Source organism: Mya arenaria, chromosome 6, assembly GCF_026914265.1.
Source record: "Mya arenaria isolate MELC-2E11 chromosome 6, ASM2691426v1".
Taxonomy (NCBI): domain Eukaryota; kingdom Metazoa; phylum Mollusca; class Bivalvia; order Myida; family Myidae; genus Mya; species Mya arenaria.
Window position 1 is genome coordinate 59864515 of NC_069127.1, and position 23722 is coordinate 59888236.

The 23722-nt window shown below is 34.5% G+C and overlaps 1 protein-coding gene across 8 annotated transcripts in view; it reads left to right on the top strand.

Annotated features, from left to right (window-relative positions):
* The window catches only part of LOC128238446 (dystrophin-like), a 198707-nt gene that overhangs the window by 57978 nt on the left and 117007 nt on the right, over positions 1-23722 (top strand). For all 8 annotated transcript variants that reach the window (XM_052954371.1, XM_052954368.1, XM_052954370.1 and 5 more), the window contains 20 exons: positions 521-700; positions 1728-2003; positions 3349-3436; positions 4337-4578; positions 5137-5281; positions 7743-7915; positions 8539-8754; positions 9247-9687; positions 10508-10721; positions 12060-12163; positions 12595-12747; positions 13545-13706; positions 16112-16240; positions 17688-17861; positions 19228-19383; positions 20530-20697; positions 20929-21111; positions 21895-22053; positions 22484-22642; positions 22913-23413. In XM_052954371.1, coding sequence (XP_052810331.1) covers positions 521-700; positions 1728-2003; positions 3349-3436; positions 4337-4578; positions 5137-5281; positions 7743-7915; positions 8539-8754; positions 9247-9687; positions 10508-10721; positions 12060-12163; positions 12595-12747; positions 13545-13706; positions 16112-16240; positions 17688-17861; positions 19228-19383; positions 20530-20697; positions 20929-21111; positions 21895-22053; positions 22484-22642; positions 22913-23413 — 4023 coding nt within the window. The remainder of the gene's footprint in view (positions 1-520; positions 701-1727; positions 2004-3348; positions 3437-4336; positions 4579-5136; positions 5282-7742; positions 7916-8538; positions 8755-9246; positions 9688-10507; positions 10722-12059; positions 12164-12594; positions 12748-13544; positions 13707-16111; positions 16241-17687; positions 17862-19227; positions 19384-20529; positions 20698-20928; positions 21112-21894; positions 22054-22483; positions 22643-22912; positions 23414-23722) is intronic.

Here is a 23722-nt window from a genome sequence, read left to right on the forward strand (position 1 = left end):
CTGTCTTGCAATGTTTTGTGTTAAGGTTATACTGGTCACCTCAGCTGTGACAAGCAATCAGATTGAAATATTTAACACTTCTGCGGCACCATAAGAAGGTCCCCATTTCTCAAAAATCATTAGTGTAACACCCTTAAGTATCATTTAGCCAAAACAGTTTCATTAACTTGATTTTACAAAAAACCCATATTAAATCTTATTTTCCTTAACACTTCAATAGGAGAATGGTTCACATTTCATACTTAAAGGAGAATAATGTGCTTAAGAGCTTAATCCAATTAAAGACTAAAAATTGTTAAAGAAAATGGGGCTCGAGTGTAGTGAATTTAAAACCTGGTGAAATATTATTTTATTGATGTTTGGCAATGATAAAATAATGACGTCATCAAATTTAAACCAGACAAATTTGCCCGAAATTAAAGTGTTGAGAAGACCTTGGGGAAATTCAAACTATTTTCAGTTTTTATATAGATGAATATTAGCTGTCATGAAAATGAAATATTTGTTGTTTACATTTAAGACCATTGAGCGTGATATGGTGACGCAGGTTCAGAAGTTTGAAGATTTATATGAGACTGGTCAGCAGATCGTCCTGTGTGTTAATAATGAAGAAGCGGTGAAGACGATATCGACCGATCTTGAGATGTTTCAGGAACGGTGGAAACTACTGGTGGAAAATATGGAGATACAGAGTAAACAGGTATTGTGGGGTTAAGATTGATGTTCATGATGATTACTGCCCCGCAAGGTGTTGTCTGTACATCCAGTCTTTTTCTGTTTTGAATTAATAAGCACAATAAACAGCATTGCAAAGCATATTTTATGTTATTGTTGGCCATATTGATATACTTCCTTTGTCTTGTTTGATGAAAAATTGAATTGTGGGAATAAGCTTGATGTTCATGATGATTATTGCCCTGAAAAGGGAAGTGGCAGTCCATCCGGGCCAACCTAGAGGTGTTTAGGGGGTGTCATTTCATTAGGGTTAGGAGTTTATTATACCCCCCAAAACAAAGTTTGGGGGGGTATACTGGAATCGGGTTGTCCGTCTGTCTGTCCGTCCGTTTTTTTTTTTGTCCGGGATTCATCTTTGTCGTTATTGAACAAATCTTTTTCAAACTTTCAGATATTAATGGCCATGATGTAAACTTGCGCCTCTGTGAAATTGGTACGGGTCACATGACCCTGACCAGAGTTATCTCCCCTTGATGTGTTAAAGTAGGCAAAATAAGCCCTGTCCGGGGTTCATCTTTGTTATTATTCAACAAATCTTTATCAAACTTTCAGAAATTAATGGCCATGTTGTAAACTTTAGCCTCTGTGAATTTGGTACAGGTCACATGACCCTGACTGGAGTTATCTCCCCTTGATGTGTTAAAGTAGGCAAAATAAGCCCTGTCCGGGATTCATCTTTGTTATTATTCAACAAATCTTTATCAAACTTTCAGAAATTAATGGCCATGTTGTAAACTTTCGCCTCTGTGAATTTGGTACAGGTCACATGACCCTGACTGGAGTTATCTCCCCTTGTAGGCAAAATTAGCTTTGTCCGGCCTAACTCCAGGGCAAACAACCTAGACATGGAGGGGTGGGGGGTATTCGTTAGCCTATGGCTTACAGTTCTAGTTTGGTTATGTTTTCTATTGAACCAGACCATGTCGTGGCTAATTCTCAATATTATTTTTCTATATTTAGTATTTAAAAAAAAATCCTCTTCAATTTTTCAGATTGTTGGTCTTGGGTTGGAGCTAAGTGAAGTTCCTGAAGTATCGGAAGAAATGACAGTCAGCTCTGAAGCTCGTTTAGATGCTTCCACACCAAGCGACACAGGGATGAAACGCCCTCGGTTAGAATCACCCGCCAAACGACAGCTAGACTCGGAAATGGCTGAGCTCAATGAATGGTTCGAGAAAATCGAATCAGGACTGGAGTTGCTGGCTCAGGACGAGAGCACAGCAGGGGAAGATTCATTTACCCCCGAGGAACAGATGGTCCTGATTGAGGTCAGTGGTTGTTTGACCTATGCGCTGATTTTATTAAGCCTTTCTGTTAACATGATATTTTGTTGATATTATTTTTTTTTGCTTGATTGTGAAGAAAGTATAAGCTGATTTGAAATACTGTCAAAACCATTGGTTCGATAACCCAGGGACCAGCAAAAAAACTTTGAGCCTTGCGAATATCAAGCCAAGTGGGTATGCTTACATAGAGTAAAAAAAACAATTTGGTCCTTGACATCTAGTTTGAGCCAACTAGGAATTTGAGCCAATCCCTTCACAAAAAAGTGTGTTAAATGTGCCTTAAATGGGCTTTAAGCTGCATTAAAAGCAGCAGTATTGGCACCGTGTTTTAAGCGTATTTTTCATACAGAGTAAATTAAAAGCGATTTATCAAGCAAACAGGTTTCCACTGTACTTTGAAGACTGTTTTCTGGACAGAGATCAGTGCTGGTGACCACTTTTATACAATGAGAATGTGCCGAAATCAGGATCAAGCACATGATGCCTTATCTTTCATTGATGATGGCCAGTTGCAGTGTTTCTTCTTTCCTGTAGTTATTTGCGTTTGATTAATTTCTGACAATTTCCTTCTTTGAATTAATTCAGAACTTGTTTACCCTGGTATGGCTTTTCTTTTTGACAGTAAGAAAATGTTTTCCTCTGATTCTATATTTTAGAACATATAATATGGCTGTTTTTGGCATTTCATTTATCAAATGTCATTGGACGTATGCCATTATGGGATAATCCAGAATAATACTTGTTGATAGATTTGTTCGTTTACTCCAGCTTTGCTGATGATATGAACTTTTCTATGGGAAGGAATCCAGACATAAGACATTAATACTTATGCAAATAAGGCCTTACCAGAGTTAGGGCTATTCCTTTTATGCATTATAACCACCCACAATTATAGGAAGGCCGAATAAAGAAATTTTATAGGTGGAGGTTCCTGTCTCTTTGTGTCAAGCCTGCTCGTGTTGACCTCGACATGTCCCAACGACGGTTCTGTGTATATCCAAGGTTAAATGTCAAAATGAGTACTATTTATAGGACTGAACCTTGTCTGTGCTGTATCATTACTATGCATAATAGGATTTTCTTAAAACTTGCTATGGTGGTTCACCATGATATGGCGACAGGCATGTCACAGGTTCTGCGTGCGCGTTGATTGCTCCAGACCGAACAGTTAAGACAACAGAACAGATGGAGACAAAATTACACAATTAGACCACAAGTTAGACCTGAGACAAATTTAGGCAATGAAACAGACCTGAGACCAATTTAAAACAGTGATATCCTACTGAAAAATATGTATGTATCAAATTGTTTCCATTTATTATTCCAGGACAGTGAGAATGAGATAATTATGCAGACATCAACTGTTGAAAATGTCTTAGCCCTCGGAAAAACTGTACAAGAGGAACTTGAAAAGGGTAAAGAAATTTTTACTTAAAATATATTTGAAAAATACAGTTTAATAGCTGGCAGGTTCAGTTAGTCTTGAACATTTTCTTATTATAAGATTATGTACATAATGAAAGGGTCTCGCAGTATGAAAAATGCATGCATGTGCTCATAAATTTTCTTTTATTATTTGAAAATGTCAAGTTGATTTGGCAAAGGATGAAACCAGTCCTGTTGACCTTATTACGAATTTAATTATGATATAATATTATGAAAATAAAAAAATCCACCATTTCTGACTTATACTGCCATGTCATTTGTTAATTTTACTAGATCACTCATAGAAAAATAGTTTAAAGCGATGATTAAAAAAGAATTCTTTATGATGTAAAAAATAACATGGCAGGAGAATGGTTGATATTTCTTAATTTGATCACATATCATGTTGGATAATAAGACTTTTTACAATTTTATCTTTAACTGATAACACATTGTCAATGACATTTAATTCTTCACCATATTTTAAAGGAAAGAAAAATTTGTTATCATCGTTATTGGAACTTATAGACACCAGATGATACAATTGCAGAAAAAAAGAAAATTGTCAAAAACTTGCATAAAATTGATTTGTTGTGTACGACACATTGAATCTTGCTGACGTATCACATCGCTTAATGGACTAACACTGAAATTACACATGTATCTTTTGCAGTTTTTGCGTATTTTTAAAATTTCAAATCCCAGTTTATTTAAAAATAAATGTCAGTATAATTATGTATCTGTACTTATCACATGACTTCCAGATGCTAAATATACACACTTTAAACTAGGAAACCATTATGTGCTTATTAAAGGCTTGTCTTGTGAAAATAATGTATTTACCAATTTTGTTTTGCTTGTATTTATAGCTTACATTTATTTTCTTCCAGCTGGTGAGTCGGCAGATTCCGTTTCAACTACTGTCCAGAATTTGGAGCGGAGATGGAACGCAGTAAAAACGCTGCTGACGGGAACGAAAGTCATCGTTGAGAGCAATGTGAATACGAAAAAGTTTTATGATGAACTGAAGTCTTTGACAGAGTTAGTTACGACATATGAGAAATGGTTGACCGCCACGGAAATTATCGCCGAGGAAACACCTGATATAACCAGACAGATGGAGCAGTGCAAGGTTTTTTTAATTGTTGTTCTTTCTCTCTAAAGATTTGACAGCTAAAAAGTTTTTAGCAAGAAACTCACAATAGTTCATTTTAATATGATACTTTATCTTTACAATGTTAAAAAAATCAAATAAAAATTGAGACAGATGGTGAAATGCAAGGTTTTAAATTGTTATCCTTTTTTTTTAAGATTTGATAGTGATTTTTCTTTATCAAAAATCATACCGTTGTTCACTTTTATAAAATATGATATTATTTTATTTTATATGATGTAGATAAAACATTTAATTAAGAGTCGTAGGGAACAAAATTGTGCTTGCATTTAATGAATCTTGAGTTGTTTCTTCAAGTGCAGATAGAGGGGTGTGTTTGTTTCATTTATTTGTTCTAGAGTTCAAATGTTTAAGCAAGGCAATTCGTCTTAAACTTATATTAGTGATGAACTGCACGCTCTTGCATTTTGCTCCAAGAGCATACTTCTCATTCATTTTCTTCTTTGCAACAATTACATGTCATAATCAAAAAGAAGCACACAACATAAATTCAAAGTGTTAATTTTTTCACTTCAGGTGAAACTGAGAGCGATGCGTAGTCAGGAAGAACGAATCCAAAAGTTGTCTTCTCTTGCGAACAGTCTTTCCTCTTCTGATAACACAATACGCTACGATTTCGACACCTTCCATACCAGGTGGAAAAAAGTCCTTCAAAGAATAGGTGTGTATTAATAAATGTTCAGTTTCATATGGTTATGACTGCTTTAGTAGGCGAAATTTTGGTGTGCACTAGAATATGATAAAAAAAAAGTTTAATGGGGAATGTTTTAATGGCAGATTTCATTTCAGTTTTAAACATAGACATTTTGTGTTTCTAGCATTATGATTTGAAACTTTGATTTAGACTTAAAAGTTTTTTTGTTTTTTTTTGCTTTTTGAAGTTTAGTTAGCTATTGTAAATAAATGCACATGTATGAATCCTGATTAAAAATGTTATTTTTCGGCACTAATAAAGCTATATTTTTTGCCACTTTTTTACTGGTATTTTTGGTTCTTGCTTATTGCTTAATCAGTTATTTCAACTAAAACCAATACAAATTTGTATTTATACTGACTTTTGACTGTTAATTGATTTGCTGCATGGATTGTTAATTCTTCAGATGAACATGAGAGTAAGTATATTTTGAAAAATAACAAAAATAAAACATATTTTATGTCATAATTTAATTCCAGAAAGTAACGTATGTATATATAAGGCCATCCATAATTATTCTTTACCAACTGACAGGGTAGGGTCTGCGCCTATTTTGTACGTAGGGGGTCGGGTTACCCGAACCAAAAGTTTTTCTTAAAACCACATCTTTTCCTTCTTTTCTGTGTTAAAGGTACATTTTTTCTGCATATTAAGCACATTTTGATGAAAAGCAATATTTTGAGAAGGGTTAGGATATTTCACTTTGAATAAGAGATAATTTAAAACCTTATTAAATATCATTTTTTCCTACTTCAGAGGTAAATGTTTTAAGTAATGCATGATTTTGCTCATAATTTTGGACATGTACATTTTTTTCATGGATGGCCTTATTTATTTAAGTATTGTAAAGTAATTAATGTTGTTGTACATAACAATATCCCATTTCCGTTTATATCCCATTTCCGTTTTTAACAAGTAATTAATGGACTAACACTGAAATTATTTTGTAATTTTTTAAAATTTGCTGTAAATAATATTTCTTTGTATCCTAACTTCATTAACTTCACAAATAGAGGTAATTGTGTTCATTTGAAGGTAAGTTCACATCATGTTTACTCTAAAACAACTAAAAAAAATCAATTGAAATTGCATTATGCAGCCTCATTTGTTGTCATGAACAAATGTACATGTATGCCTATTGATGTTCCTTGCTCTACTAAGAAATATGACCCTGTATATTTTTCATGCACTATGATATAATTCAACATTTCTACTCATCTTGATACTGTATTGTAAATATGACAATTAAAATCGATCAGTATTCAATGGTAAAAATTTACATTGAAAATGGTATGTTTCGCAATAAAAGATAATGTCATTTAAACCATACTCTTTCCACCAGTATAATAGTCTAACAACTGAAAACAACATTTTGTACTGTACCCAACTTACTAAGTTTTTGAGTACCATAAAGTATGTTTGTTGTTAGTGAATGATATATGCCATTTTGTATTTTCGCCTTTAAATAGGGCAAAAAACACACAAAATCTGAACCTCCTGAAAACATGTGAAAGTAACAGTTGAACTGAAGGCGTAAAGCACCTAATTTGAGACTGAAAACCAGAAATAGTAATGGGATGGTTTTCTGACCTAGAGTTCCAAGGTGCCATTTATCGTTAAAAGTGTGTGGCATAATTTCATATTTTGTGCCTGAAAGGGCAGAAAATACAACAAGTTACTTTTTTCGCCTTTTTTTGCATACACAGACAACTGGATATCTAAATGCACATGTACAAACATTTACAATGGGGGGAAGGTTTACATGCATGCCTTCAAGAGGGCGAAAAAGGCAATCAATGACACTCACAAACACAGCCTTTAAATTCAGTTAGGTGGGATTTTGCTTCGGCGTAAAAAAATTGTCATTATCCCTGACAAAGATTGCCACCTTTGTGTACATGTACCTTCAGAACATAATTATGACACTTACGGCTTCTGATAGATAGAACCTTATATGAAGCCATTGTTATCTTATGCACAATCTAATCTTATCCAAGTCCTTAATTCTTAAGCATGACTAGAATTCTATCTCTGAGTAACCTTGCATGGTAATTACCTACATGTATGAGTATGGTAAACAAAAACATTGAAGACTATTGATGGACAAAAATGCTGCTATATCAAGTCAAAAGGATTTGCGTTTGCATTACAAATTCACATAGTGCATTTATGTAAATGTCACTATTAGGGAACCAGCTGCGTTCACATGCTACACTTAACACCGTGAATAATGAAAATGTTACAATTATTCATTGCTTCAAAAACATAAAATGTTTAATTTAATCGCAAACAGGAGTATAATTATTTGGGATTGAAAATTGTTACAAACCCATTTTACTAAAATCTGTATTTTAAAACAGATCTGCATGGTTTGTAGCGTGATTGCAGATTCAAGCTTTTCTGTAATTACCCGTGTTTTGTTTTCCAGGCGAACGTCAAGGTCATCTTTCTGAGGCCCTGGATCGCATACCCCCGAGAGCATACCTGGAGGCTATGGAGGCCCTGCTCAAGTGGCTTACTAACAACCTCGATGTGTTACAGTCTGAGAAATTCACTGTCAACAACCTTCTGACAATGGAGAAGCAGCTAAAACAGTTTAATGTAAGTTGTGGTCCTTGACAAAGTTTGATACAGTTGCTTCAGATTTGACCTTTGAATCATCAAAATTGATCAAATTGAAATTTAAAGTCTGCTCTTTTATCCCAGCTGTTCTTATTCAACCTATACCAAACTTGCCGAAAATGGATCACAAGCCATACCAAATGTCATGATACTTGATTGAGTTTTGTCCTTTTAGCTATCACAATTTGACCATTTTAAGTTTGTTCACTTTCTCATTTGCGCAGCTTGTTTCAATATTTACCAAATTTGATAAAGTTTTATAATCAGCCAGACCTGCAGCTCTTGTACCAGGTTTGAAAGAGTTTTCTTTCTTTTCATCTATACATTTCCTCGCATATTGGTATCAAGAAGGAGGAGCCTACATATGATATAACTATCAGATAAATAACAACGCTGTTAACTTCTACAACACACTACTTATTGACTGTCATGAAACAAAACAGTTATATCACCAACTTCCTCTTGACCTTGCGCTGATGTGTTTGTGTATAATTTTGATATCTTTGGTTGTTGGTGCAGTGAACATTACTAAATGGTTTGTTTAAGTAAAGTTTATTTAGAAAATAAAATTAATAATTTTATTTACAATATCTTCACCACAGACACTGAATGAAGATCTCCAGGAACAAAGAAGCAGCCGCGATTACTTGACGAAAACTGGAAATGACCTCATTATGAAAGCACCCTCTAGCGTTAAGGCTGCGCAACTGGAAAGTGACCTTAAGACTCTTAATAATAAGTGGAACACAGTTTCCATGGCCATGGAAACTAGGATTCAGGAATTGGAAAGTGCCATAGAGCAGCTGCGGGAATATGATGTAAGTGTACATGTAGTTGTGTGACCTATACAGAAATTAGAAAAATGTTTAGATATGCATATCAATCCGGGGTTCACCCTGCATAAATTTTTAAACGTACACCATTATTTTACTTTCGTGAGCTGTCTTACAACTGTGCAGATCTTTCATTAGTTTAAACTCAGTATGTTATATGTGCTGGGAGTATAAGGATTGTCCTTTGACAGCCTTGGAAACTTTTATAGAATACAGTAATAAAAGGTCCATTTGAAAACATTCAGTGTAGTTACAACAAACTTTAACCTAAATAATGCATGTATATACTCCTGTATAATAATTCATGTATATAGTGCTTATGAAAGCCTTCGATTTTTATTTCCTGATTTCCATATTAAAGCACTTGCAATTTAAGGGGTTGTTATATTAGCCTTGGCCTACTAGAGAGAGTGTAGTTTCTTTGCACTGGTTAAGAATTTGATTCTAATACAAATTTTACTTTTAATCTTAAAACAGACTCTTCGGGATGGTTTTCGAACCTGGATGACAGAAATGGACATTTTTCTGCATGCCGAAGATCCGACCAAGGGCGACCTTCCGACTTTAAAAGCTCAGCTGGCTGAGAGTGCAGGCGTGCAGAATGATATCCTTACCCTCCAGAAAAACATGGACCAGATTAATCACTTATATAGAGGCTTATCGATAAATATCGACTCGGCGTTCGAAGCAAAACTTTCGCAAGAGGTTGAAGAGGTTAACACAAACTGGAATAAGGTGTTAATGTTAGCAGAGCAGCAGCGTCAACGATTGAAAGGCTCGTTAGATTCGAGTCAGGAAGTTTATCGTGAGATTAATAAGATAATCGCATGGCTGGAGCCGTTGAAGGAAGAGATTTCCAATAAGGATTACTCGGTGGAAAGTTTAAATGATCTTCAAGTGAAATATAAGAAATTTAAGGTAAGCTACACAATCCTATTTCTATAATCTAAAGACGATACAGGCTCTGTTTCAATTAAGATAAAAAAGGTTTAAATAGTAAGTATCCAAGCATTACCCAGTTTTTGGTGTAAACTGCTTTTAAAAAAAAATACATGAAGGACATTTATTATTGTGTAGATTCTGTCCATAACATTACGGGTCCTTGAGCCCTTAAGCAGCATTAGGTTAATGACCGACGTCTAGATAGGTAAATTATTTTGGAGTGTCGTAAAATAATAATTGTCATGGTCTGTCTGTGCTATCTCTTGGCTAATTATTAAGGAATGAGACTTGGGTTCTTCAAATGAGGATTTTTTTACAAAAAAAAATCGAAATTGCAAAGTAACACAACTATAACACATTTTAAGATTTAAACAAGTAAAAATGTAAAGTTGTCAAATAAATACAAAGAATTTCATTAATTTTTTATCTGCATTCTTGTGACACCATTTTTAGAAATACCTCAGTTATTTTGGGTCGGAATTCGGTCAATAATCTACGAAAAATATATTCTTTTTAGGGTGGGAAGTTGAGCCAAAAGTCAGCCACTTAGTCATTAGAAAGACAGCCCTGTTTGATGACGATATTGAAGAAACAAGTTTCAATTGATTAAGCCATACTGCAATATGTATGATAGTTATAAGACTTGATATCTAAAAAATCAGCACAAACATTTGCGAATAATACAGTAATTTCATGAATACATTATTATCCCATCATTTACATGATTATTTCATAGTAATAGTTTGATGTAGACAATTTATATTAAAAACAAGTTTCTGGTTTATTTTAATCACAGGGGTTACGAAGCGACATGTTAGACCGAGAAGGGGAGGTTACTCAACTGACTGACACGGCCAACGAGATGTTATCGAAAGCTCCATCAGGGAGTCTGCAGGATTTGGCGCGTTCTCTCATGCGAATGAACACGTTGTGGTCGCATACCCTTCAGCGGGTGGAGCATTACCACAGGCTGTTTTTGTCGTCTGATCAAACTTGGCGGCAATTTAAGAGTATGTATAGATGTTGTGAGGTGGACACTATTTTCTTGCAGTAATCATATAAGTGATTGAAAGTAGCACATGCCCCAAGCCCGAATAGCAACAGGACTGGTATTCAATATTGGTCTTAATTGGATCTCAGAACGATGTAGCTAATTGGATTAATTACTTGTTATTTATAACTGACCAATACAGTGAATGGAGTCAATGATGTATGACCGTAAGATTAACTTAAATTGCATATTGAATACATCCCCTGGGCTTTTAATTTTTGGGTGTCTTCTCATGATTATATTAAATACTGGCTTGTTGGACTGTTGAATATAATCTTATTATAATATGGACACAAAGCGCAAGACAACCTTGAATTGCACGACTGTCGTTGACTACTAAATAATGATGTTTATGATAATGATGTTGCTTTTTCCTTCAAAATCATTTATTTAGTGTATTAAAATACTGTTTATTTATCATCATTTATTAAAAATTTCAATGATGTTTTGAAAGATATGAGGGATATTTTTTTTTTTAAATTACTTCCCTTTAATTATGAATTTCAAATTCTCAACAGACCTTATGTATGTTAGGCTGAAAATATAACACATATCACAATAAATAATATTTATAGTTTGTAATTTTATCTACCTGAAACATTGCTCTATTTTTATAGACATTTTACTTTATCCTTGGATACAGTAGTAAGTTAAAGGTATAAATTATGCATGTTGGCATAATGAGATAATCTAGCGTGTGAGTAGAGCAATCTACAATATAACGATGGGTGCTAATTTATATATTTTTGTGACCCCTTGCGGTCATCAAGGCATGTGAGCCCCTTGGGGATCACTCTTGGAGGGGCAATGGTAATGGCCCGCAGGGTTAAAAAAATATATATAATTGAAAATGAAGAAAAAACTGGCATCATTTAACATGAATCTAAATTGTTATGACCCCTAACCGGTTTTAAGCATGTTGGAATCTTTAGGGAGATTACTTTTGAAGGCGTTTTGGTATGGGCCTGTTATTTTGAAATAATTGAGAATTTTGGGATCATATTTCTATGTTTTAACTGACTTGGCCATTTTGGACCGAAATTGGAAAAAAAGGATAAACTTTAAGACCAATTTGTTAGCCATTTTTTTTGTGACTGAAATTGACATGCAAAGTCCAAATGGGTCCAGACCAGCCAATGTCAGTTTTGGGAAGCCTTGTCCATATTGCCAATTAGGGAAAAAAAATAAGACACCGAGTGTTAAATCTAACGGGAAAGACGTAATTTAGCACATAGTTCTATACAGTCATTTTGCACATAATTATATTTCGCACTTTCAATTTCATTTTAAATTTCAGATGCTTTAGATGAAGAAAGTCGTTACTTGGACAGACTGGAATCCAAAATGCGCCGATCCTCGTTGTCAAGTGCCGATGTTGAGGAAATCTCAGAACATATGGATGTAGGTTTTCAAGATAAATGGATTTAATTATTTTTAATATCAAATTTACATCGTTTAAAAAGTTCCACTGATTTGCGTAATTTTAAACTTATAATAAAATGGTCTAGGATTATGCTTTTCATGTTATTTATTTAAAAATCTTGCCTAGCTTGATTCTCAGTATAAGAATTTTTTTATTTTATCTTTTCTACCTCTAAACTTGGCCATAACTCAAGAAAATGTTCAAGACATTCAAATGAAACTTGGTTCACATGTTGCCAGAAAGAATACACAAAATCATGTATAAGCAAGGCCCATAACTCTGACCTATTGAGTAGTATGTTATACCTCTTTTTCGACTTTATATCATACGAGCATGGACGGTCACTCAGCGGCATGGTTTTAGATAGAAGTTTTGAGATTTGATGATTCAATTTTTACTTATCATACAGGACATGGAATCGTACCTTCGAGATCATACATCCGAGAATCGAGCTACAATCGAGGAATTGAAACAAGAAATGATTGTCAACAGTGTATTGTCCGACCTTGTCAAGTTGGAGTCGGACCAGTATGTCCGACGCCTGGAATCCCTTGAAAAACAGGTGTGTTTGACTGAAATTTTGATGAAAGTAAAGTATGATTTATCATAAGAATGTATTCTTATATGTTAAAGATATCATAAACATACACATACAATCAGCAGTCATTTTCCAAAATTAAGTATGTTACTGGCTTTATGATATAATAATTCTGAAATACTTTATTTTCATTGATTTTATTGAATATGCATATTGATTTTATTGAATATGCCTACTTTTTAATTATTCTTAAAACATGTGTTCTTTTCTTTTAGTTTGATTAGGAAAAATATTAATATTGACTTAAGATAAGAAATGACCTAAAGCAGGTATGCCTAAAGATGTTTTAACCAAGATTGTGAGTTTTGTACAGTTGTAATGATGTGTTTTTTTCTCAAGTCATTTTTAACGAATACAGTAGGAAGTACCTTGAAAAGAATAAGGATGAAATTGAAAACAATTTCAAAAGGGGTCTCAGCCCCTATACCCTGCTTTGGGCATGAATCCCTCATACTCAACAGACCTCCGGCTATTTTTCAAACTTGACAATAATCAGCTGTTATTGCCCCTGTACAATCTACCAATATGTCCTGATTGTAATGTGATGACTTAATTTTCGCAGACTTAAGCTTTGAGCATGAAACCTACTTCGGAATCTGTTTAAATCATTTTTTAAAAATGGAATTGCCATTTTAACTCAAAAAGCAATCCAGCACATGGAAACTACTGTTATTGCAAATGGCACAATAAAAAGACTTCCTTACAGTTTCTTTGATGTTGACATGGGACAATTTGAATAGTGTCTCTTTTCTCTCATTTAGGCGCGGGAAACAGTCAGACAGCTAGAAGCGGGAATCAATGAAGCCCAAGGTGTTGAGAGACGCTTGTTACAAGTCACACAGTGGATGTCGGAGGTGGATACGGAGCTTCAAAACCGTCTGGACGCCGATGTCCTGGCTGGAGATGTACCCGACGAGAGTGAGGTACCGTATTTTCTCGACTATAAGGCGATTCGCTTATAAGACGGCCCCCTAACTTTGCCCATGAAATCTGGTGCTTTTTGTTTCGACTCGCTTATAAGACGGGGTCAATTTTTAAGCAAATCTAAAATGCTAAAATTCTTCCTAATGTGTAAAAATGTTCAAGCTCAACGGACAATTATCGACTTTCGCGGTAACTGTTTTTGTTTTACTCAAAGAAAATGGCGGTCAACTGTGAGCTATCTATTTGGAGGTAGGTTAAAAATGAGTACATAAGTTTGCAGGACAGATCGTTACTTATCGGAATTGTAATAATTAATCAATAACAACATATGTTTGTTTTAGTTTTTTTTATTGAAGACACCAATGAAGTTCTTCGGCAAAATAAATGGCTTCAATAACATAACTGCGAAGCCGAGGCACGAATAGGTGTTTGTTTAGCAATAATGCTTTAGGCAATATTGTCCCTTGATTGGCGACGAACATAAAGGATTCATATTCGCATTGTCATCCGTTTGCTTAATCTAATTGACAGTAAGGTACCTACATCATATTAAGAGTCCAATTTATTGATTTGATATATCTGTCAAACTAATTATACTGACACGCGCCATGAGAAAAAATGCAGATAAAACGGTACACTGTGTGACGTCAGAGCACGCGCGGTGAAGAGATTTCGTGTTGTTGTTTACTTAATTGCCCCATACTTGTATCAGCAGACGATATACTGGATAGACGAATACCCTATGTAAATTTTACTGATTTTGACTTGAATCTTTTTTTAATATTTTATCGACTCGCTTATAAGACGGGTCCCCTACTTTGGGGGTAAAAATCGGGACCCAATTTCCCCATCTTATAGTCGAGAAAATACGGTATGTGTTATTATGCAGCCATGGGGTGAGTTATCGAAGGCTCATTTTTGGCACACAGACTTTCCTAAATATTTAAGCTATTGTTATGTTATTTATGTATGCTAAATATAAACATTAATTAATGCAAGGGTGAATGATGTTATTTTCTTTTTCTCCAGACAGTTGAGAAATATTTTAAGAAATGTTGGAACAGATTGAAGAAAAAATTTTGTTTTGGCAATTTCTCATGAATTTGAGAAATTGTTTTTGTTTGTTTTCTCAAAGTGGCCGCAGCCTTCACCAGCGTTGATAATTATATTTCCTATGTTTAGCTTTTCATATAACAAAGTATGTGGTTAAAATGTTTTTGATAGTACGATATTTGGCCATGTTTTTTTTTTTTTATCAAATTCATGGGAGATTGCAATAAGGGCAAATATTTCATTGCACAATTTCTAAACTTTTTTTTTTAAAGTTGTTGGAAATATTTTGTAGAAATAAAGCACATAGTGTTTATATTTGTATTCTGCCTGTATCTTTATCCAACAACTGGGGGCATGGATTACTCAAATATTGCAGATAGTTAACCCTTTATTGAAACGTCCAATACTAACGCGACGTGTATTAAACAGGTAAAATACTGAAATGTACAAACATAAGGTCTGAGAATCATTAACAGAGTAGAAATGATATAATCAGTTGCTTAATTATTACTTAACATTAAAAAATGCATATGTTGACATTAACAATTGAGCAAAATAGAATGAATTAACATGAAAAATACTGAACACTTGATTAAGTTTGACTAGAATATAAAAATAATTTGGTACAAACAAAATGAGGGCGAATCAGGTCATTTTAAGAAAATCGAGCGTAACTTCCTTTAACAGAATGCAATATTAGGCACATAATGTGATATATAATCTTGATGAGTCATTTGACAATAAAATGATAGAAACTTACACTGTAAATGGGCTAGAATGACGAATTTTGCAATAATCAAAGAAAGTTCGTAGAAAAACGTTTTCTTTCAGTAAGTACCATTTGACAAAAATGGAAGTGAACCTAAAAGTCGGAATGGATACCGAAATTAAACTTAACTTTCAATATAGATACAGAACAATTTTCCTTCTATAATGCTAAGATTTGATCAAAACATAGGTTTCAAGCATAATAAAACAATGTTCATATTTTACTCTCTCAATATGACGCTTTGTGACCTTATATAGATATCCCAAAATGATACAGTCTTTTTGATATACATATATGATTTTTTCTTTGTTATTTGGTCTCAAATATTGTTACAATTCTAAGTAAGGCCAATCATTCTGGATTTAATGATTGTTGAGTGATGTCCCTTGATGACAGACAAGTGTTGGGCATACCCTCGTAGGTCTTTGTGGCATGTGACTACTGTTGGTGCTATTTGTTACCACATTAAGATAATTTGTTATAATGAAAGTAAACAAATTCTTTATCGTTAAATACAGGTCTATGTGTGTTTTTGTTGGGTGTTTATCACTTAAAAGTTACTAAATATTTTTGTAATTTAAGCAAATGAAGGAAGAGTTTAGCCAACAAGAAGTCACGTTACGCGAGCTAGACGGTCAGGTAGAGGCCTACAGGTCCTCGGGTAGGCTAGAGGCCGGGCAGAGACTGGATTATCAGCTACAGAGAATTAAGGTACTGACTATTGACAAAAGAAATTAAGTAACAGTTTTATTAAAAAAACAAACTTTTTTTGATAATCAAGATATTTATATTTGTCTGTCTTATTTTTTTTGAAAGGCACTTTTATCAAAATTTTATTCATACATTTACAATTCCATTGTTACCACTGTGTGTATCACAACAATATTATAGTTGCACATAAAAAACATTAGAAGAAAATATCAATCTGAATTATATTGCTTCCCAAAAACAAAGCATATAAGATTAAAATGATTAAGAGATGTTCCAAAAAACCCGAAACAAACAATATTCTTTATACAAAGAGTTGAAGTGATCTATTTAAAGCTAGAGATATTACACAGGTCACAGATAATCATAATATTTATTTTGCTAAGTATTAACAAAAACATTTCAGTATCATTCAGTTTCATTAAAATATCTCCATCCTTGAATATGTTTTTTTGCTGTGGCCCAAGGAGTTCCCAGCCATCTTTGAGAATTGTTTGTTTGCTGTAGCCCAAAATGGTCTAGGCCATCCTTGAAAAAATGTTTTGCTGTAGCCTAAGGTGGTTAAGGCCATCCTTGAAAATTGATTGTTTGATAAAGCCCAAGTAGGTCAATGCCATTCTTGAAAATGATCAGTTTGCTGTATCCCAAGTAGGTCAAGGCCATACTTAAAAATGATTTTCTTTGATAATGCCCAAGTAGATCAAGGCCATTCTTTAAAATGGTTTGTTTGCTATATTCCATGTAGGTCAAGGCCATCCTTGATAACTGTTTGTTTGCTGTCCCAAGTAGGTAAAGGCCATCCTTGAAGATGATATGTTTGATAAATCCCAAGTAGGTCAAGGCCATCCTTTTAAATGGTTTGTTTGATAGTGTCAAATTTGGCAAGGCCATCCTTTAAAATTATTTTTTTGCTGTATTCCATGTAGGTCAAGGCCATCTTTGATAATTGTTTGTTTGCTGTCCCAATAGGTCAAGTCCATCCTTGATAATTGTTTGTTTGCAGTCCCAGGTAGGTCAAGGCCATCCTTGATAATTGTTTGTTGCTCAGGTTCAATGAGTAGCAAATATTGGATACTGTCAACACAAATAATAGTGCTTTCCCCTTTTACAATTTCTCATGTTAGATACTGTGGTTAAAAAATTAAGGTACTATCATCACTTTCAATGTTGTGTTTCTTTGTTCTGGTATGAAGATTGAAGGTACTTGTCTGATGAATTTAGGACACTCATGCATGAGAGATAGAATCATTCTCTGCATACGAAATATAACTACTTGGAGTGTACAAAAACAAATGTTGGCCAAACATCAGGAGTATTTATATCATAAAAGAAGTTTAAGAAATCAATATCATAGAAAATAGAATATGCTGCATTCTAATGGCTAAGTGCTCTTAGATAAACTGCAATTTAATTGCTGTGTGCAGAAAATTGATGTTGTTTACTGTTCCAGCGCCAGATGACCGATCTCAACACAAAGTTCCAAAAGTTTCAGCGTCCTGCTGACTTTGAGCCAAAACAAAATCATGTGAAAAGAGAACTGAACAATATTCAGGACCGGATTTATATGCTAGAAGTTCGGGGAGAGGATACGGAGAATTTACATACTAAACATGAACTGTGCATGGTAGGTCTAAACTGGTTTTATTGTTTGATTTAAACGTATTTAGTTTAGTTTAAACATATTTATTTTACAGCTATTGTGAAACAAGTTATTACAACATTTTATTTATCACTCTCCTTGGCACGATTTTATGCAAGAGTGTGGTCTTTTGTTGTCGGGGAAACCGGAGCACCCAAAGAAAACCCACTTGTCCGGGTTGGTGACCACAGACCAAACTCACATGGGCCCAAGCCGGGAATAAAACCCAGGTTGCCTAGGTGAGAAGCCAGTGAACTAACCACTGTGCTAACTGGACAGCCTTATTTAAACATATTTAATTTATAATGATGGTTGAACTAAGAATTACAATATTATGACAATGATTCTCATTGACACATTTTATGCTGCGCAACATCTTAAACTGTGGTCTAGCACTGTGGGACAAACTGGAGTACCCAAAGAAAGGCACGGTTTGGTGATCACAAATGAAACGCACATAAGCCAGGCCGGGAATCAAATCTTGGTCACCTTAGCAAGTGCACTAACCATTGTGCCAACCAGACAACAACATTCTTTTTGTATTTAGTTGGATTCTAGGTAAAGCATCCAACACAAGTTTATGTTTTCCAACAAAATTACCAATAAAGTAATCAGAGCTGCCAAAATACTAATTCTAAAATTGTTATTCAATTTTATTTTCAAATGCTTGAAATTGAGCGTTATTTACATGCAATGATAATTATGAATTTTTTATTGGTGGTAAAATATAAAAATAGCATCGATCATTCAGGGATGCAGCTGGACTTAATAAGATAAGAAGTTTCTTCTGGCATGAATAATACTAAAATAAATATTTTCTTGAAATCAAGTACAGGGCGTGCCAACAGTGCCTTTGTAAAACTTTGCTAAGGTTTATTACTGGTGATCATTTAAGTGTATCTGAGGCTCTTAAAAGTGAAAAGATATATAACAAAATTGAGATAGAAACTTCTTGGATGTATAATTTAAAACATTCTGTCTTAAAATAATAATACGTTTCACAGTTATAGTGTCTGAGTAAAACAATGAGGCTGTAATAATAAACCTCTCTTCTTGCTACGCTATATTCAGAGATTTTTTAGGAAGTTCTCAGGACTCAAGAAAGGTATATGGGGTATGGGGTCGGCAGAAATTCAATACTTGGCATTACTTGGTATGCAGACTCCCTATATAATTTTAAAATTATTTCGAACGCTGGATTCGGGTAAAAAATAAAGTTCTGGCACAAGGGAGGGGGGTGTTGGTATACCCTCCAAAAATGTTAAAAGAAAATACAGGAGTGCTCTGGCACAAGGGAGGGGGATGGGGGGTTTACCCTCCAGAAATGTAATTTTTATGAGTGCTTTTTCAGAAATTCTACACAACAATGAGTGAACTCAAGTCAGAGGTGGAATATGTGATTAAGACTGGCCGAGGGATGGTGGATAAACAACAGGTCGATTTCCCCGATCGATTAAGCAAACAGCTTGATGCCCTCAAACAACAGTACAACTCCATAGGAGCACAGGTTAAATATTGCTCATTGATTGATGCTTGCATTGATAGGACTTGGGCTTACTAACGCAATAAGAATAATGAATTTTTCAGGCAGTTTTTCAAACAATTGAGATCTGTTCTATTGTGGGTTATCTTGCATGACTTAATTGAAGGCATTGATGCCAAAATCAGCTGATTCTGAGACAAATTAAAATGTCAAAACGGTCAATCTTTTAGAGTACAGCTTTAAAGAACAAGTTATAGTGCAAATAAAACAATGATGTTTTTTTGTTCTGCTTTTCAGCACTGTTAGTTTTAATACTTTACAAAAGTTTTTTTTTTATGCATCTCAATACACAAATGTTCTATTTAATGTTATGTTTGTCTTTTTTCCTGTATAAAAAACCCTTCCTTTTGCTGATTATTAGTCATAGCCTTTGAACTAAAAGTTATATACATGTATTGGATAATATTACAAACATGTTAAGTATAGGTAAGTTGTTTGTCAATTTTGCATTAAACTTATACATTTCAATTGGGCTTGCCCAGCATATGCAGCTGAGAAACCACTCAAAATTGATCAAAATGCTTTACCTGCTTTGTGTTTGAAATTATATTTTGTCTACTGGCAAAGCCTTTGTTTCAATCAGCTGATCTACCTGACAATCGCAACACCTCAGCAATTTTCCATTGAATGCAACCTCCGATGTATACCTGTGCGTTAGTAGAAATAGCTCGCAAGATTGATAATAATCATATTAATAAAATGTTATGTTTTAACGTGTAAATTGTATTACTAATAAGTTCAAATTAATTCCCAGTGAAGTGTATTGTTGCATAAGTGTTAATAATACATAACAGTAAAGTCAATAGGTTTAACTGCTAAATTGTAATTAAATGCAATTAACAGTGTTGTTAAATGGAAAGATTTCCGACTTTGTAGACTGTCCATATACATCAGAAGTTGTTTATGAAAAAAAAAGGTGTTTTGATTGATTTTCTCGAGTGTCATGATTAAAATCAATAATTGCTGAGTTCTGAAAACTATTGTTTGGCTTATTTGGAATATACCGACATGCCGTTTGACAACATACTATTTTGAGCACTTAACATGTACATTGTAAACACACACGGTTGGCTTCTCCTGTGTTATAATTAGGAAAGTCGTATTTTCTAGGTGACGGAAGGGAAGACGAAGATAGAGAAAGCAATGAAGCTCACAAAGAAGCTGCGTAAAGAGGCGTCTGCGGTACATGACTTCATCTCGCGTAGCAACGAAGAACTGGATACTCGCATTCAGGCAAACAGTGTGGAGAATCGACACAAAGACCTGACTTTTGCCAAGGTATTGGGAAAAACTTATTATTTAAGATATTATCATTCAGTTTATGGTAACAATAAATTGAGGAAAAGTCTGCAACTTTTCTGTTTTTCAATATATTGTTTAATATATTTCAAAGAACTAAGCCTTAATTAAGTTCTGACAGCTTTCAAAATAAAATTGTTTGAGCATAAAACTTGGTACACTTGAAAGCTTATTTACCTAGCCTTCAATATCCATTTGTCTTATCTCTAGGCGACGCTTGAGGAAATGCTTCGTCGCAAGTCGTTGCTGGCGTCGATGCGCGAGCTGGTCCGACAGGTGGGCGAGATAACAGAAGATGGAGACGTAACAGAATTGCGCACAAACCTCGACAATCTTGTCAGGGAGTGGGACGAATTATCCTCGAGACTAACTTCCTGGATTCAGACTTTACAAGTAGGCATTCAAGGAGGGCTAAATAATTCTCAAACTTATTGTGCTATAAGTAGTATGCAATAAGTGGTGTGTGTGCATTTAAGGATTTAACACATTTTTCTTGCGTTTATGCTGTATGAACATAAAAGAGCATGTGAGCAAATTCCATGAAGGGTGCTAGTTCTTCTTCATCATTTGCTTGCTTGCCCTACTGTGTTCATACAGCATGAATGCAAGGAAAAATGCAATCAATACTTATATTTACATTTTAAATAATTGTTCATTAATATTAGAAATTAGCAGTATGTTCTGCAATTGAGTATTTGTTTTTAAAGAAGTGTAACCGACAGCATGCATTTGTATAAAAGAAGAGGTGATTTTTGTATCATCATAAATTATTAGTTAAATGACATCGCGCTAATCCAATTTAAGTGCAATATTAAATAAACAATCAAATCATAACACCTTGCTTGTTATACAAAATAATCAAGTTTTATCTACATGAAGGACTAGGCGAATGTAAATATAAGGCAAATGCTCTGCACATCTTCATGGTTAGCTATTATGATCATTCTTCACTAACAAACATGTAATTTCGAATTTGTAGAATTCAGCTGATTACAATATTTTAGTGTGATTCTCACATTATTTTTGGGCTTTGAGAAAGCACCTGATATCTTCATATTGCATTTGAAGCTGAAAGATTCTGTTTTTGCATTTATTAAGTACCGCCCATCTACCCCATCACCAGAATCAAAAGCCTGGATCCGTTCCTTTATGTTATATGAATCTCAACCATTTCAGGCGAGCACACCGATAAGTCCAGATGAGAAGTTCCAAGACTTCCAGAAAAAGTGTATGAAACTGAAGGAATGGTTAAGCCAAACCGATGCCGTCATACAAACACACACGTCTTTGCTGGAAGAACAACAGGCATCAGATTTCTGGATTGCTAAACTGCAGGTATATGCAGTCAGTTTCTTTGTCAAATTTCCTCATCAAAAGTGATGTCAGACTGAGGCCAGTCCAAGCTTCGATATCACAAAATACTCAAGTCAATTCTCAATCTTAATTCATGTTACCGCAAACGAGCATATACTGATTAAATAGCTTTTATGTTTTTTAATCTTTTTACAAGCATATTTTCTCATAGAATGTGTTGATGAAAACCTTTTGTCAGTAGTTCAAAGAAAAATTATTCTAGAGAAAAAAAAGCACATGATTTATTGCTCAAAAACAAGGAGTTGTACTGAAGGTTTTTTCTGACCTTGCAAAGAATAAAGAGCTTACTAACAGCCTTGATGTGTGAATGGGGACCCCAGCTGTAATGGTAGGTGATGGTAGATTTACATCAATGAGAATGCTTTTAAAAAACAGTCTCGTTTCTTTGCAGACCTTACAAAAGAATTGTAACGAGAAAACTAGCGACCTTGAAGAGGTACGAATGAACGCTCTAGCCATTATGGATGGTAGTGGGAGATATTCTGCCATGGTGGAACCGGAACTGTCACAGATTAACCAACAATGGGATGAACTCACCAAGACGCTTAAGGTTTGGTTAATTTGAGTTTGGTTTAAATGTTGTAGATTAGTTCAAATTTGCATTGTCTCTCTTTCATTGAATTTGGGTATAAACCATATTGATAATGTATTTGTAACAAAACGATGGTACAAATCACAACCAAAAACATTTTAGTTTCTCAAATATTATTAGCTTTTCTTTGTTTTTGAAGAAAACAAGGAAAGGTATTGAGGTATTGTCATTAAATGTGATTTTCACATTGACATTAAACATTATAATCAAATTTTACATCCAATTCAGGAGAAGATCTCGAAATGCCAAGAAATAGCTGCTGCAAAACAACATTCCCCTTCCCCACCACGCATGGTTGAACACACAGAGGTCAAAGTTGAAGTTTCTAAAAATACCATCACCAAGGCAACCTCCCCAGAGGTCATTTCTCCTAACAAGGTCAAATCCTTTGAGAATCAACAAGATGTTTCTGAGGTCATTTCACCTTTGATATTTTCTGAAGTTCATTTAGAGGTCAAGGGCACAAGTTCAGCTGGTGCAGTGCAAGAATCTAATGACCTAGGAAATGACCTTCACTCACCTTCACCTACTGTTGTCATGGAAATGAACTCAGTGACCTGTGTGTCACCCTTGACCTTTGCAGTAGACAATGTGGATGGCTCGCCTTCCAAGTTTCATTCTATTTATGAGAGTACGCTGGAAATGATAGAGACTTATCAACGAGAGCTAGTCAACTATGGGGAGATACAACCACATGATGTGAAAGGGGATTTGCAGGATAATGCCAAGGTAAGATTCTACTACTTTAAATAAAATTTGAAATTGTAGTTGTTGAAAATAGCACATGCCAGCAATCCCTGCACTGGTAAAATGCTCTCAAAGCTTGCTGAACTTATAGATTTTATATAGCAGGGCTTTTTGATAAATTTTGATGGCAAGCACTTTTATAAGACCGGCTTGTTCACCCAAAAAGTGTAAAATCAATGACTGTAATTGTACTCGATTTTTTAATATTTTATTAATTTCAACCAAACATAATCAAGTTATTGTCACACTATGCTTTGGCATCGTCAGCAGGAAGGTGCAAACATTTTAATA